Source organism: Oncorhynchus clarkii, chromosome 32 (assembly GCF_045791955.1).
Source record: "Oncorhynchus clarkii lewisi isolate Uvic-CL-2024 chromosome 32, UVic_Ocla_1.0, whole genome shotgun sequence".
NCBI lineage: Eukaryota > Metazoa > Chordata > Actinopteri > Salmoniformes > Salmonidae > Oncorhynchus > Oncorhynchus clarkii.
In genome coordinates this window covers 37,053,288-37,067,135 of record NC_092178.1, presented here as the reverse complement: position 1 = coordinate 37,067,135, position 13,848 = coordinate 37,053,288, and the positions used below count along the sequence as shown (strand labels likewise).

Below are 13,848 nucleotides of genomic sequence, written 5' to 3'. Positions count from 1 at the left end.
TACCAGACACTAAAGAACCCAGTTTTCATTAGATGATTTGCAAATATTTGTATTTATTACATTAATGGGTGTGTGTGTAGTTCAAAACAAAAATGTTCCAAAAAAAGATCATAAGCAATATACTCGAACACACACTCCCTTTAACGAAAATGTCAATGCTAGTGCATTTACAGTTCCCAACCTCACTGAACACAAAAAGGGAGAGAGAGAGAGGGACAGAGGCCTATGGTCTTAGCTGTTAACTTCTGGCTTACAGTTACACTTGTCCGTCTGTCCGTCCGATACTCCCATTGGTTTGTTGGTGTAAACTTTGTAACAATGTTGCCAGTAATCCAGTAAATCAACGGCAAGAGCACGTTCCAACCACGAAGTAGAGCGGTATAACACTTGACTTAAAACTTTACAAACTAAGCATGACTTCTGCAAAGACTTGCACACACAGTCAAAACTGCCGCGCCAACTGCGAGCTCTCACACAGAGACGGAATAGCCATATTTACTGTACTTCCTCCTTCCTGACAGCTGGTGCGCTCTTAAAGTGGCAGCGCACGGTGAAGGCTCTGTGCAGGGTTTTGCCACACTCTCTACGTGTATTTGGACCTTAATCTAAAGCATGAGAATAGCATGCTATTCATTTGGGGTGGAGATCAGATAAATGAAGATGACTTAATTCTTTGACTTAATTCCCTCATAATTCCACCACCGATGAAACGATGAATAAAGTCGAGCAAACTGTCGGTTCCAAGTGGAACCCGTACTTTCTTTTTTTCAGATAGAAATAACACCATTCTTCATGCGCTGTAATTTGCAAATTGATCAGAGCTGTTGACAAGGGCTAGGTAAATGAGTAAGCTGTTTGGATAAGGGGATTGTGAATATAAATGGCAAATGTTTTAGATCTATTTTACCTTTTGATGTCTGGAGACAAATGTAAAACCTGTGATATGGCAGCCAACTGAAGCATATATCACCTTTTCCACAGTGAAGTTTATGAAATGCTGGCCTTATAACTTGCAGGAATTACATTTGGTGACCCAAGCTATAGGCTTCTGTTGCCATGCCCAAATTAAAGTATAGCGTCAAACCTACCAAGTTGATTTATGATTTCTAAAATGTTTTAATTATATCCCCCGACTTTTTACTGTATTTTTTTAAAAACAATTTATATCGGGTTTTAAATATTAGCCACTATAGGTAGCCAGTGTCAGTTATACTCACATACATTTATAACTGTCACTAGTGTCTGTTTCCTTACATTTTGCATCATTCCATTACAGCAGTAGTTTTACTTTTCTTTCTTCTGTCATGTTCGTTTGGCTGTTCCTGAGGATTGCTAGCCATAGTGGATCATATTAGGCTAACGTATTAAAGGTTGTGCAATCATTTGTGACATAGCCTATTTGAATCATTTTGGAATGCAGGCCATACGTAGCAGTTTAAACCTGTTCATGACAACAGTTCCATGATTAGTGAAGATTATTAGGGTAGATTTATAGGACTACTGTTCAACCCCTATTACCTTCCAATGTTTAATGGCTTGAACAGTTGAATATGGCAACTTTCAGATAAATCAAACGACTGTGTTTTTAATTCACCAATATATTCACCAAACCTTTTTTAAATGTATTCATAAATACTTTTTTAAACCTAAATAATATACACGATTGGATGGTTTTTAAATCTACCAATTGGTGCTGAAAAGGAGATATTCTGAACCATTTTCTCCATATAATCCATTAATTCAAATTAAAGGTACACCAAATTTAAAAGGATGACTTTAAATTAACAGTATTGAAAACGCTATTGAATGAAAACTTCACGAGGAAATCTGTTGGCCAGCAAGTGGGAGGGTTTTCAGCGATTGAATTACATTTATTCAGCGCATACAAGGGAACCATGCGCACCTGCATAAGTTAAGTCTGAATACCAACTTCTGAGAAGTGCATAGGAAAGGCGTGCGTAGGAAAGGCGTACATTTCCTGCGTCTGAAACGACCCAAATCGTCTCCGAGTAGGAGTGCTGATCTAGGATCAGGAAGCCCCTGTCCATGCTATCTTATTCATTATGATCTACCGACAAGGCAAAACTGATCCTAGATCAGCACTCCTGAAATGCTTTTTGAATACAGGCCCTGATCTCTAATCAGCTACAGTGCCACTCCTCATCGATCCCCCATCAGTTACAGCAAAGGGACAGTATCGAGCAGCTAGTCATAATACGCCCGGCTCCATCGATCATAAATCAACGTCTGTGTCCGCATTGATCATCAATCACCCCGGGTGGCACTATTGATTGGCTGGTCGCTCCCTGCCTCAGCCAATGGGTATCTGAGTATTGACTGTTACTCTGATACAGTATTGAGGCCCTCATTGATAATTAATGTATTGTCCTGTAATTTCATTTTGTTGTGTCCATACTTATTGGAAAGCCTGCAGTGGAAACCTAGGCCCTATTCCCACCACGAGAGATGGAGCCTGAGGAGCGGTAAAGGCAAAATGTTTTTTTTTGTCACCTCTATCAGAATCATATTGGAATCCTATTGGGCAAAGTTTGGATCCTATAGGACGGAACCAGAGAGAGAACTGGCAGAACAGAACAGTGCCACGCCCTAACAGCCCATAGCATTGGAAACGTCTGTCTCGAACCCACATTTAAATTGTAGCTAAGCAACACTTCAACCATGCCGTTTGTAAATAAACGTGGTGAGAGCTGTCTGCTGCATACATCTTATTGAAATGTGTACGACTAGAGGATTGAGATCACGCCATTAGACTTGGCACCTCCCCCTCTACACCCTGACGTGTTTATTTATTTATCTTGGTAACGTTAATGTTTGGAGTGGCTGGTTGGTCAGGGGAATTAGCCAGTTAAGCTAAATTGAAGCTCTCCTCCTTTAACAGTTTCCCTTGTACCTCAAAGATGTTTGCCCCAGGATTTTCCCGCTCTAGTCTCACTGCCAGTGTTGCTGTGTGCGAACACTCAAGATAAAGACGAAGCTTACGTTGCTAGCACTCACGCTAAATGCTAATTCCTACTGTAGCTTCTACTTTGCTAGCGCTCACGCTAAGGCTAACCATATTGTAGGCTTACTTTGCTACCTTAGTCAAGAAATCCTATAGGATTAGGGATTTTTTCAATAGAATCCTATACAATGACGATATTAGCATGTACATCTTGGTGGAGCAAAACCCCCAAAAATGTGAGATGCATACCAGCAAAGCCACGACACAACAAAATACTAAACAATACATTTAATTGAACTATAACGGTGACAAACGGTGCCCACAAACTGTTAGGGCCAACATAAAGCTGTCCCAACAGCAGAGTCCCACCACTGCTACACCTGGCAATCCTATAGGTTTTGTAGGATTGTGTCACCCCAAAAATATTCCTATTAGAACACTCAAGCTAAAGGCTAATTCATACTGTAAGCCTACTTTGCTAGCACCGAGATCTACCGCTCAGATTTTTTTTTAAACATCACTTAAAAAACATAAGCCTTTGAAACATTAACCAATTAAAAACAGTTCTGTAGCAATGAGGTTTGTGCAGTAGGCGATAGGCCCAATACGCTATCACTGCATATTGGCTATGCCTGAATTGCCCTGCCAATGTTGTTCTTCTCAGATCATTCTGAAATTATATATTTTAAAAAAATATGATCACACTGGTAATAAATCATTTATTGTATATCTTGAGGCACAGCCACGTAAGCATAAAAATGTGTTTATTAGTTGTTTTTACTGGACTGATGACCTGCATCTGATGGTCAGTCTGAAGGGAGCGTCCAAACACGCATTTGATGTGTTATGAAAGTGTTAACAGTGCTGAATAACAACTTAAACATGAACTTACTCGTGAAAACAGCAGCTCTTTGTTGTATTCGTTGAGTCTCTCTCTGATCATGGTTTTAAAAGTTTTGAAATCTCACAGTATCCTCTTTGCTGTGTGTTCAATGTTTCTTTTACAGTCTGTGGCTCAAGGAAACTGTGCAGACACGGTGATCTGAGCTATCTGATTCGGGTAGGCGGAGTTCTTTCCTTCAGACACATTACATGGTTCAAAATGGGAACCCTTTACCTTCGCGGCGCTAGGACATGCTAAAGGATAACCATACTGTAGGTCTACTTTCCTAGAACATGCTACAGGCTAACCATACAGTAGGCCTACTTTGCTAGAACATGCTAAAAGCTAACATACTGTAGGCCTACTTTGCTAGAACATGCTAAAGGATAACCATACAGTAGGTCTACTTTGCTAGAACATGCTAAAGGATAACCATCCAGTAGGCCTACTTTGCTAGAACATGCTAAAAGCTAACATATTGTAGGCCTACTTTGCTAGAACATGCTAAAGGATAACCATACTGTAGGCCTACTTTGCTAGAACATGCTAAAGGAAAACCATACTGTAGGACTACTTTGCTAGAACATGCTAAAGGATAACCATACTGTAGGTCTACTTTGCTAGAACATGCTAAAGGATAACCATACTGTAGGCCTACTTTGCTAGATCATGCTAAAGGATAACCATACTGTAGGACTACTTTGCTAGAACATGCTAAAGGATAGCCATACAGTAGGTCTACTTTGCTAGAACATGCTAAAGGATAACCATACTGTAGGACTACTTTCCTACCCAAATACTATTATAACTTTTTGTTCCTAATTTAACCCATTAAATTATAGTTTGTTGTAATTTGTTCCAGTAAAATCTAACATTAATTGCAACATTTTTATTGATTATAAACAACAGTTCTATATTTCGGTTTTATTCACCACCACAATATGGGAACACCAAGTTCATTTGCAGTATGACCACCAGTACAGTACACTTTTTTTCAACAAAATACTCAAGTTATTTAATTTTATTCTTATTCATGCAACTGCTTGTCTTTGAATTAGACATTATAATATGACGCACTATACTACATAAAATGTTATAATAACACACAGTTTTGGGGCATTTTCCCGGTATTCACAGCATCTTTACATTGCTTACTATGCAAATTAAACGTAGAAGGAAAATACATTTGTGGGTACAGCTATTGTTGTTGCAGTTGACACTACGTTTAATATGTGTTGCAGATGCACCAGATTCTATCCTATTGCTTTCTAAATCTGATAGGATTTTCTTTTGGATCCTATAGGATTTTTGTTTTACCAGGGTAGCACTCATGCAAGTCTTTACTGTACTTTGTGGGTCTGCATAGCGGGTAAGGTCTGTGCACCTCTGAAATGTTGGGTGTATGAACCTACAGGCTGTGCCAATTCAGCAGTTTTAATGGCAGCTCAGTTTTTAGTGTGCTGTGAGTGTGAGTTAGTGTAACAGTTTAAGACGTGGACGTGTGACATCCATGTCAACAGGCAAGCAGCTAGGCGCTTTCTACTTTTCGGGACCGAAAAACTCCCATCCACTTAGCTTTCCAGCTGCTTCACCTGCAGTATGACTATACTAATACACCCACAGTCTTATTCAAAGCATGGATACACTATGATATACTCTATGATATACTGCTGTATCTTAACGCCATGCTAAGCTAGTAAGCTTGACGACACTTCGTCTTCACACACATCCTTTGTCTGAGTGCGTCTATTTATCTAGTCCGAAGGTGGTCTTTGTCTGTGTCCAACCCTCTCATACATCTAAAGCTGGTCATCATCATCCATTACTGATATATCATATACTAAAACCAGACAGATCTGAGACCTGGGGGCCATGATGCAGTACAGCATCTGCCCAACATCCATCAGCTTTGTTTATTTCTCTCAAATCTGTCCTGAGACCAGTCTGTCTGCTCTTCAGCCATGCAGAGAGAAAGAGAGGGAGATGGGACTACTACATTACATTACTCTTGTTAAGTGTGCAACAGCTCTTGTTAAGTGTGCAACAGCTCATTGATCAGCCCCTACCACCTCTCTGCATTGAGAGGGTCCTTTCCCGTAATCCATAATAACATCTCAGACCAGGACGGCTTGGCGGCGTAACACATGAGCCCCCTATGGAAAACGCTGGGGGCGATCAATATCCATACACTGTGTAACCATATAGGCTCAGAGAGAGGGAGAGAGCTTTGTTGACATCCTCGTCCTCCTCCCCGTCTAAAATATGGATCAGGAAAAATGGACCCCTCTATCTCTCTCTCTCTCTAGCTGCATCCGCTTATCAGGATATGTCATTGAGTCGAGCGCCGAGCGCTGCCCGTCGCAGCTGTCCGTGAAAAGGCAGACAGAAAAGTCCGTTGTTGTGAGCACTATTGACGCAGAGCCGTCAAATCCCTACCCTTTGAGAGGGGCTGCCGCTTCTTCTGCCGGGCTGGTGAGCCGCCTGCGTCTAGCCCACGAGGTGGGGGGAGTGGTGAAGAGGGGGGATTTGGGTGGTGGGGGCTTATGTTAACCTCTACATATGAGGGATATTGTCTCGTCGCTTATTTATGCTCTGCCACTTCCCTTCACATTCCCACTATTCAACCAGATTGTCTCTTGGTGTCCAGACTGAGTAGGGATTTTCTCCCTCTTTGTAGACTTATTACTCAGACAGACATCTTTGTCTCTCTGTCTGCCTTTCCATTTCTCTTTGTCTCTCTCTTACTTTCTGTCTTTCTTTTCTCTGTCTCTTGACAAAATGATGGTGATTCATTCAACTCTCCCTGAAATCAGTAGGTCAACCATTCTGATCCTAATTAGGCCATTTTTAAATCATCTATTAGAAATTCTTCCGAGCAAGGAGGAAGTAACGTGAAGCAGAATTCTAATGAAGCCTCATTCTGGAGTTATATTGTCTTTCATGTATACGAATAAGCAGTAATAGTAAAGGCAGTAATCAGAACTGGGGCGGCACACAATTGGCCCAACGTCGTCTTTATGGCGGGCTGGGCGCCTGCAAGCTGACTCCGGTTGTCAGTTGAACAGTGTTTCCTCCGACACATCGGTGCGGTTGGCTTCCGGGTTAAGCAAGCAGTGGGTTAAGAAGCAGCACAGCTTTGAGGGTCATGTTTTTGAAAGACGCACGACTCGAACTTCGCCTCTCCCGAGCCCGTTGGGGAGTGGCAGCGATGAGACAAGATAGTAGTTACGAACTGGGGAGAAAAAGAGGGAGTTGTTGAACTGTAGAGTTGTCTTTTAATGAATCCTATTCTGTGAACTGCACATAATGTTGTGGAGAGATGAATAGTCCTCTATCCATTTATCATTGACAGTGCTGTACCCGCACAGTACAAGGCCATGCTGGTTTGACTCAAAGCCTCCTCCTCCCTCTGCATTTGCCTTGAGAGAGGCCTCTTTTGTAACTTGCTTGATGGTTTAAAGCTGCTTGATTCAATGGGCCCCCACCCTGACACAGTTCTGGGCATTCCTGCGTTGATTCTGCCATTCAGACTGCCAGATGTACAGTTCAACATGCTTCTGAGGAATAACAGGGAGAATGGAGGACGAACGTGTAGCATACTGAATTGATATTCACAAGAGATTATTTTAAAGCCAATAAGACTGTTGTTTTTGGTTTAAAGATGCCGGTCCATAAAAAAAGCAGTTAATGTTTTACGGAACTGAAGCGTAAGATGTTGGAAGTAGCTTAAGCTTTCATTGTAACAGTGCTGACAGATTTTCTGCACACTGTACATTCACTGTGATAAGGAATACCGAAGAGTTTTGGTCGTACTGCTCTGTTTGAACCAAGAGTCTAGTCCTGAACTGGATCAGGGGTTAGAGTTGAATGATTAATTCAGTACCGGTCAAAAGTTTGGGCACCTACTCATTCAAGGCTTTTTCTTTATTTTTGACTATTTTCTACATTGTAGAATAATAGTGAAGACATCAAAAGTATGAAATAACACATATGTAATCATGTAGTAACCGAAAAAGTATTAAACTAGTTTTTAAAAAGCCACCCTTCGCCTTGATGACAGCTTTGCACACTCTTGGCATTCTCTCAACCAGCTTCACCTGGAATGCTTTTCCAACGGTCTTGAAGGAGTTCCCACATATGCTGAGCACTTGCTGGCTGCTTTTCCTTCACTCAGCGGCCTAACTCATCCCAAACCATCTCAATTGGGTTGAGGTCGGGTGATTGTGGAGGCCAGGTAATCTGATACAGCACTCCATCATTCACATATTGGTCAAATAGCCCTTACACAGCCTGGTTGTGTTTGGGGTCATTGTCTTGTTGAAAAACAAATGATAGTCCCACTAAGTGCAAACCAGATGGGATGGTGTATCACTGCAGAATGCTGTGGTAGCAATGCTGTGTTTGCCTTGAATTCTAAATAAATCACTGACAGTGTCACCAGCAAAGCACCATCACACCTCCTCCTCCATGCTTCACGGTGGGGACCACACATGCAGAGATCATCATTTGGTTGGAACCAAAAATCTCACATTTCTACCAGTCTAATGTCCATTGCTCGTGTCTCTTGGCCCATGAAGTCTCTTCTTCTTCTTCTTAATGGTGTCCTTTAGTAGTGGTTTCTTTGCAGCAATTCGACCACAAAGGCCTGATTCACGCAGTCTCCTCTAAACAGTTGATGTTGTAATGTGTCTGTTTCTTGAACTCTGAAGCATTTATTTGGGCTGCAATTTCTGAGGTTGGTAACTCTAATGAACTTATCCTCTGCAGCAGAGGTAACTCTGGGTATTCCTTCCCTGTGGCGGTCCTCATGAGAGCCAGTTTCATCATAGCGCTTGATGGTTTTTGCGACTGCACTTGAAGAAACATTCAAAGTTCTTGGAATGTTCCGTAATGACTGACCTTCATGTCATATAGTAATGATGGACTGTCGTTTCTCTTTGCTTATGTGAGCTATTCTTGCAATAATCTGGACTTGGTCTTTTACCAAATAGGGCTATCTTCTGTGTACCACCCCTACCTTGTCACAACACAACCGATTGGCTCAAACGCTAATGCGGAAAGAAATTCTACAAATTAACTTTTAACAAGGCACACCTGTTAATTGAAATGAATTCCAGGTGACTACCTCATGAAGCTGGTTGAGAGAATGCCATCAGTATGCAAAGCTGTCATCAAGGCAAAGGGTGGCTACTTTGAAGAATCTCAAATATAATATATATTTTTATTTGTTTAACACTTTTTTGGTTACTACATGATTTCATATGTGTTATTTCATAGTTTTGATGTCTTCACTATTATTCTACAATGTAGAAAATAATAAAAATAATGGAATACCCTTGAATGAGTAGGTGTGCCCAAACGTTTGACTGGTACTGTAAATACTTAGTAGTCATTTCCTGCAGTCAATGACCAAAAGCGCCCTTTTTGGCTTCATTGGTGGAATGTTATTAATATTTTTCATAATGAATAACGTTACGAACATCCGGTGCTTCTATGTCGAACAGTTTTGTTATATTTCGGTTTTCTGTGATGTGTAATATTGGGATGCAAACTCAAAATTTCCACTCTATTTCTGACATGGTACTGGTGTCTTCTTTTTGTTAAGCCCATAACCATGTGTGTGAGGTGAATGCTTTTGTTTCAAAGTAGATTTGTTTAAGACCACCAAGAATCTCTCTGTGTGACCCTGATTTAGTCCACTGCATTAAAAGGTTAAGGAGTAGGAAACCAGGGTGTCTGATGTAAACGAAGCAGAGTAGCATTGGTGTGACTATGTGCCGGCCTCCAAGCTAGTGAGGTCATTTCTAATCCAGCCACTTGACTCCAGGTGAAATGTTTCCTCCATCGCTGCTCATGCTGTTTGCAGTGCTGTGTGCTAATGTGTGTGTGTGTGAGAGAGAGAGGAGGGGGGTTGTGTTTCTCAATTCTGTTGACCCATTGCTATGGCGACGCACATAAAGAACAATTAAGCGTTCTTGTAGAGTGCCTTGTTAGCGTCAATTGTTGACTTGGACCAATTTATTTTCCTCTTTCCTCCATTTTTTTTTGTCATTATGTAGTGCTAAATTGGTAGATGCAGGATTTTTTGGGGTCTCAGAATTGCACACTGAGGTGGCGGCCAATTTAAGCGTTGTAGCCATAAGCCAGTAAAGCCACAATATGGGCAGCGTACTGTAGGTCTTCATGCACTCTTCTGTTTCATTTTCCGCATAGGGAAGACCAGGAGAGGCTGAAGATTTTGGCCTTGATTTTTCAACAAATTGGCCGTTGTGCTCTGGGATCTGGAGGGACCTGGAGGCCTGCTCATGGGACGTCAGCGTTGCAGCATATCGGATCCACTACATTAGCCAGACTGCTAATTACCTCCCTGAGAGGACGGTCGGAGAGAGTTTTCGGAAGCTTTTTTCTTGTTTGTCCCAGCAACATCTTCACCCCTGTGGGTTGAAGTCTCAAGAGTTTGTTCCCCGAATCCCCTGTTCTTTTGCACCTTTTCCTCCCTCGTCCACTTTTCACTCGCTTCATGTAATAGGCAAACAAATAATACCTCTGTGTGTGTTAGTCTGCTGCATCATCACTTGACCTAGGTTACAGTGAGGAAGCTGGTGGAGGGGAGGACCATTGTAATGGCCGAAATGGAACAAAGGGAACCTTCCACTGGAAGGTCACTGTCATGTTCCTCTGTTGCGTAGGGTGCTCATATTAGGACAGCCACTGTCTCGTCAGTAATTGGGTCAGTCTCAACCGAGACTGTCCTGATATGGACACTGTAGTTGCTCTCGTTCACATGGTGTTGTTGGCCTTGTCCTCAGTGTACTGAATTGCCTCCAGTGTACAGGGACTTTATTGTTGAGTCCCAAACATCTGGGGAATTGAGATTAAAGCATCAATGAAGCTCCTGTCTATGTCAAATTCGGGAGTGGGAGCTGAAAGGTCACTTCCTCACTGTCCAGCATCTTACGCCACAGACGACACCTGCGTCGGTGTCGTCAGGACGCCTCTAATGCGTACACGATGACAGGTCTGCCCGTCCACGCGGCTTGGCAGCTGCAGGTGCAGGGAACAGCGTTTGAACAAGGCTGGCTCACGTCGACCCGCAGCGCAGCCCTTGCGATTGATCCTTCAGCTAGCTTACTCTACTTCTCTCTCTCTCTCTCTCTCCCTCTCATCTCTACAGTTCCCTTCTACACAGAGATACCGATCTCGCTGACACGCACAAAAAAAACTAAAAGGGGACGGACACACTGAAGCCCCCCCGATCCCCGGCCAAAAAGAGCCACCCGTTTCTCACGAGTAACCGCTCAAGAAGGGCTTTTTCTTCTGTTTTTCTTTCTTCCCCTCCTTTCATTCCAGCCCTCAGTGGCTCTGTCTTTCCTCAGAAGGTGTTTTATCATCGTCTGAAGGGCATCTGCTTCAGAAGTAGTGTGAGAATATGGCCTTTTAGAGAGTTGTCTCTAAGAACTACGTGTCACATAGGAAACACAACATAACTTGTTATCGCAATTATATCTTGGTGCTCCTGCAATTATCTCGATAAGGGACTATATGGAGGAGTTGAGATCCCATGAACCGTCAATTGATAAACCGCAATTAGCTCATCTTAGTCCTTTCCTCCTCTTGTGTGTGCGTATAGTCCATTCATATTTTGTGGCTACTTCCTGGGTGAATGTGTGGGATCTGATATTAAATAACAAAGGTGATGAATGGCTATGTTACCCCATGTAATATTTCTCCCTAAGTGACTGACAATGTTTCTGTCCATTCCCATTTCCTGACTGTCGCAGCTGGGGCGAGCACATGGATAGACTGCCTCCTGTGGTCACTCAGAGAACAACTCCTCCTAACATTCTGACCCAAACACTTTTATGTTTGTAGCCCGATGAGAAGCCTTGCTGGTTGCAGAGTGGGAGAAAAAAATCATTGAGGTGAAAAGTCGAACAGAAAAGCTGTTCTATAAAAATAGGGGGGATTGTATAGGAGGGAACGAGAAATGCCTTACAGAAATTAGCTTTGGCTGACAGAGTTCCCGAAACATTACCGTCTCTAAGCAATTTACGAGAGCGATTACTCTGATTATTATTTCAACAATACCCAGCTATGCTCTTTCAAGGGCTGCCAGTGGGGCTGTGGCTGGGGGAATGAATGGCCTTGCCAAGACTGAGCGTCTGGGAGTTTCACAAGGCACTCCACGGGAGGGAGGGAGGGAGGGAGGGAGGGAGGGAGGGAGGGAGGGAGGGAGGGAGGGGGCAGAAAAAATAAGGGGAGACACACTTCAAAGGGGCTCGGGTTCTTCATAAGGGTCACTGTTTTAGTCCTTAATTTCTGTTTTTACTAACCCCTTCCCTCTCTATCTCTCTGCAGCCCCCAACGAGCCTTTGCTGTGCAAATTCGCAGACGGAGGGCAGAAGAAACGCCAGAGCCAGAGCAAGTACCCACAGAACGGGCGGCCGTGGCACAGGGAAGGCGAGGTAAGCCACTGACTCATTACAGCTGCCATTTTGGTTCCACAGGTACAGCCATCCGGCAGTTTCCATTAACCCTGCATTACATACCACCTACTCATGGCACTGGAAAGACGTTTGGCTCAAAGGCAGGCATTTAACCACTGAGGTAATGGAAGTCTTAATAAGGGGTAATTTAGGTCCATGTAAAACATGACCGTCTGTCTCCCATGTTTAAGGTTGGCGCTGGCAGTGAAAAAAGGTTGAAAAAAGCACTTTAAGTATTGATTCAAACCTTCAAAATAAGAGTTGAAATATAAATTGCATTTCAAGGTTGAATGAGTGCCCTCCCAAGACTGCCGAACATATAGGTGCTCCACCCATGGTTCATAGTAGTTTGGGCCTAGAAATTGGATACCTAACATATTCCGCAGTAGCAACCTGCAACGGGAAGGGCAGTCGGAGGCTTTTTCATGCGGGTCTACGCACTACGGAGAATATGAACTTGCAGGGGCTGACAGTTGTGCTGAAGCTGCAAGGTAGAAAGGAAAGAACAAGATATAGGCTCTCTGTGGAGATGTGTCTTTCAAGAGACAGCATACCCTCCAGTTTGTCTGCTTTGTTGGTTGTGTGTGTAATGGTTGTGTGTAATATACTGTGTGTGTGCTAGTGTGCGTGTCCATCACAGACTCAGCAGACCAAACGCCGAGCCCAGTGAGGCCTGTTTGCCCTAACACCATGTTGCTACAGAGCCTCACACACTGACAGGGTTAGCTGGCTACACTTGACGCGAGGTGAGAGGGGTGTGTGTGTGTGTGTGTGTGTGCAGCATCTGGAAAGAGGAAGAGAGAAGAAAGGAGAAAAGAAGAGAGGCAACATCACGAGAGTAGACGGAATACACCAAAACACTGGCTCTCTCTCATCTCCCCTCTCCTCCCCACACAGCGTGCTGATGAAATCTGCTGCCCTCCTTAGATTAAAAGTCTCGCCTCTCGCCCAACTACGTCTCGCGTGCAGATTAACAACATGGTTCGTGTTTTTATCTCCGTAAAAAGGCCCTCCCATGGCCTCAGGCTCAACAGCTAGGAAGAGTCTTGCATCCCTCCCTCTCTCCCTCCCTCCCTCCCTCCTTGCTTCCCATTACTCTGGTTAAGGACATGAGTGAGTGGCTGGTGGAGGCTTAAGTGCTGGTGTTGTTGGGGCCTTTGTGTGTTCGTTCATGTGTGTGCGCGCACGTTTGTTCGTGTGTGTGTGTGTGTGTGTGTGTGTGTGTGTGTGTGCGTGCGTGCGTGTCAACGAGGCCCCCCACAGTCATTGATCAGCAGCACAGCCAGCGCTGGGAGGTCGGTTTCATATGTGAGTCTGTTTATCAGACACTCTCCAATCCTTCACCAGGGGCCTCCCGTTCTGTGGCCAGACGAAGAGGGCCGGCCGGAGCACGCCGTTTGCTACATTCTCCATTGAACCGCTTTTGAAGTCAGCCAAACTCCCAGAACACACCAGGGGTCTAGTAGAGCATCTTTAGTGCAGCAAGCAACCACATTGTAGAGTGATTAGTCAGTCGT

At 43.5% G+C, this 13,848-nt stretch overlaps 1 protein-coding gene across 3 annotated transcripts in view; it reads left to right on the top strand.

Annotated features, from left to right (window-relative positions):
• Positions 1-13,848, top strand: part of LOC139391584 (RNA-binding motif, single-stranded-interacting protein 3-like) — a 345,137-nt gene that overhangs the window by 285,911 nt on the left and 45,378 nt on the right. For all 3 annotated transcript variants that reach the window (XM_071138960.1, XM_071138959.1, XM_071138961.1), the window contains one exon: positions 12,204-12,310. In XM_071138960.1, coding sequence (XP_070995061.1) covers positions 12,204-12,310 — 107 coding nt within the window. The remainder of the gene's footprint in view (positions 1-12,203; positions 12,311-13,848) is intronic.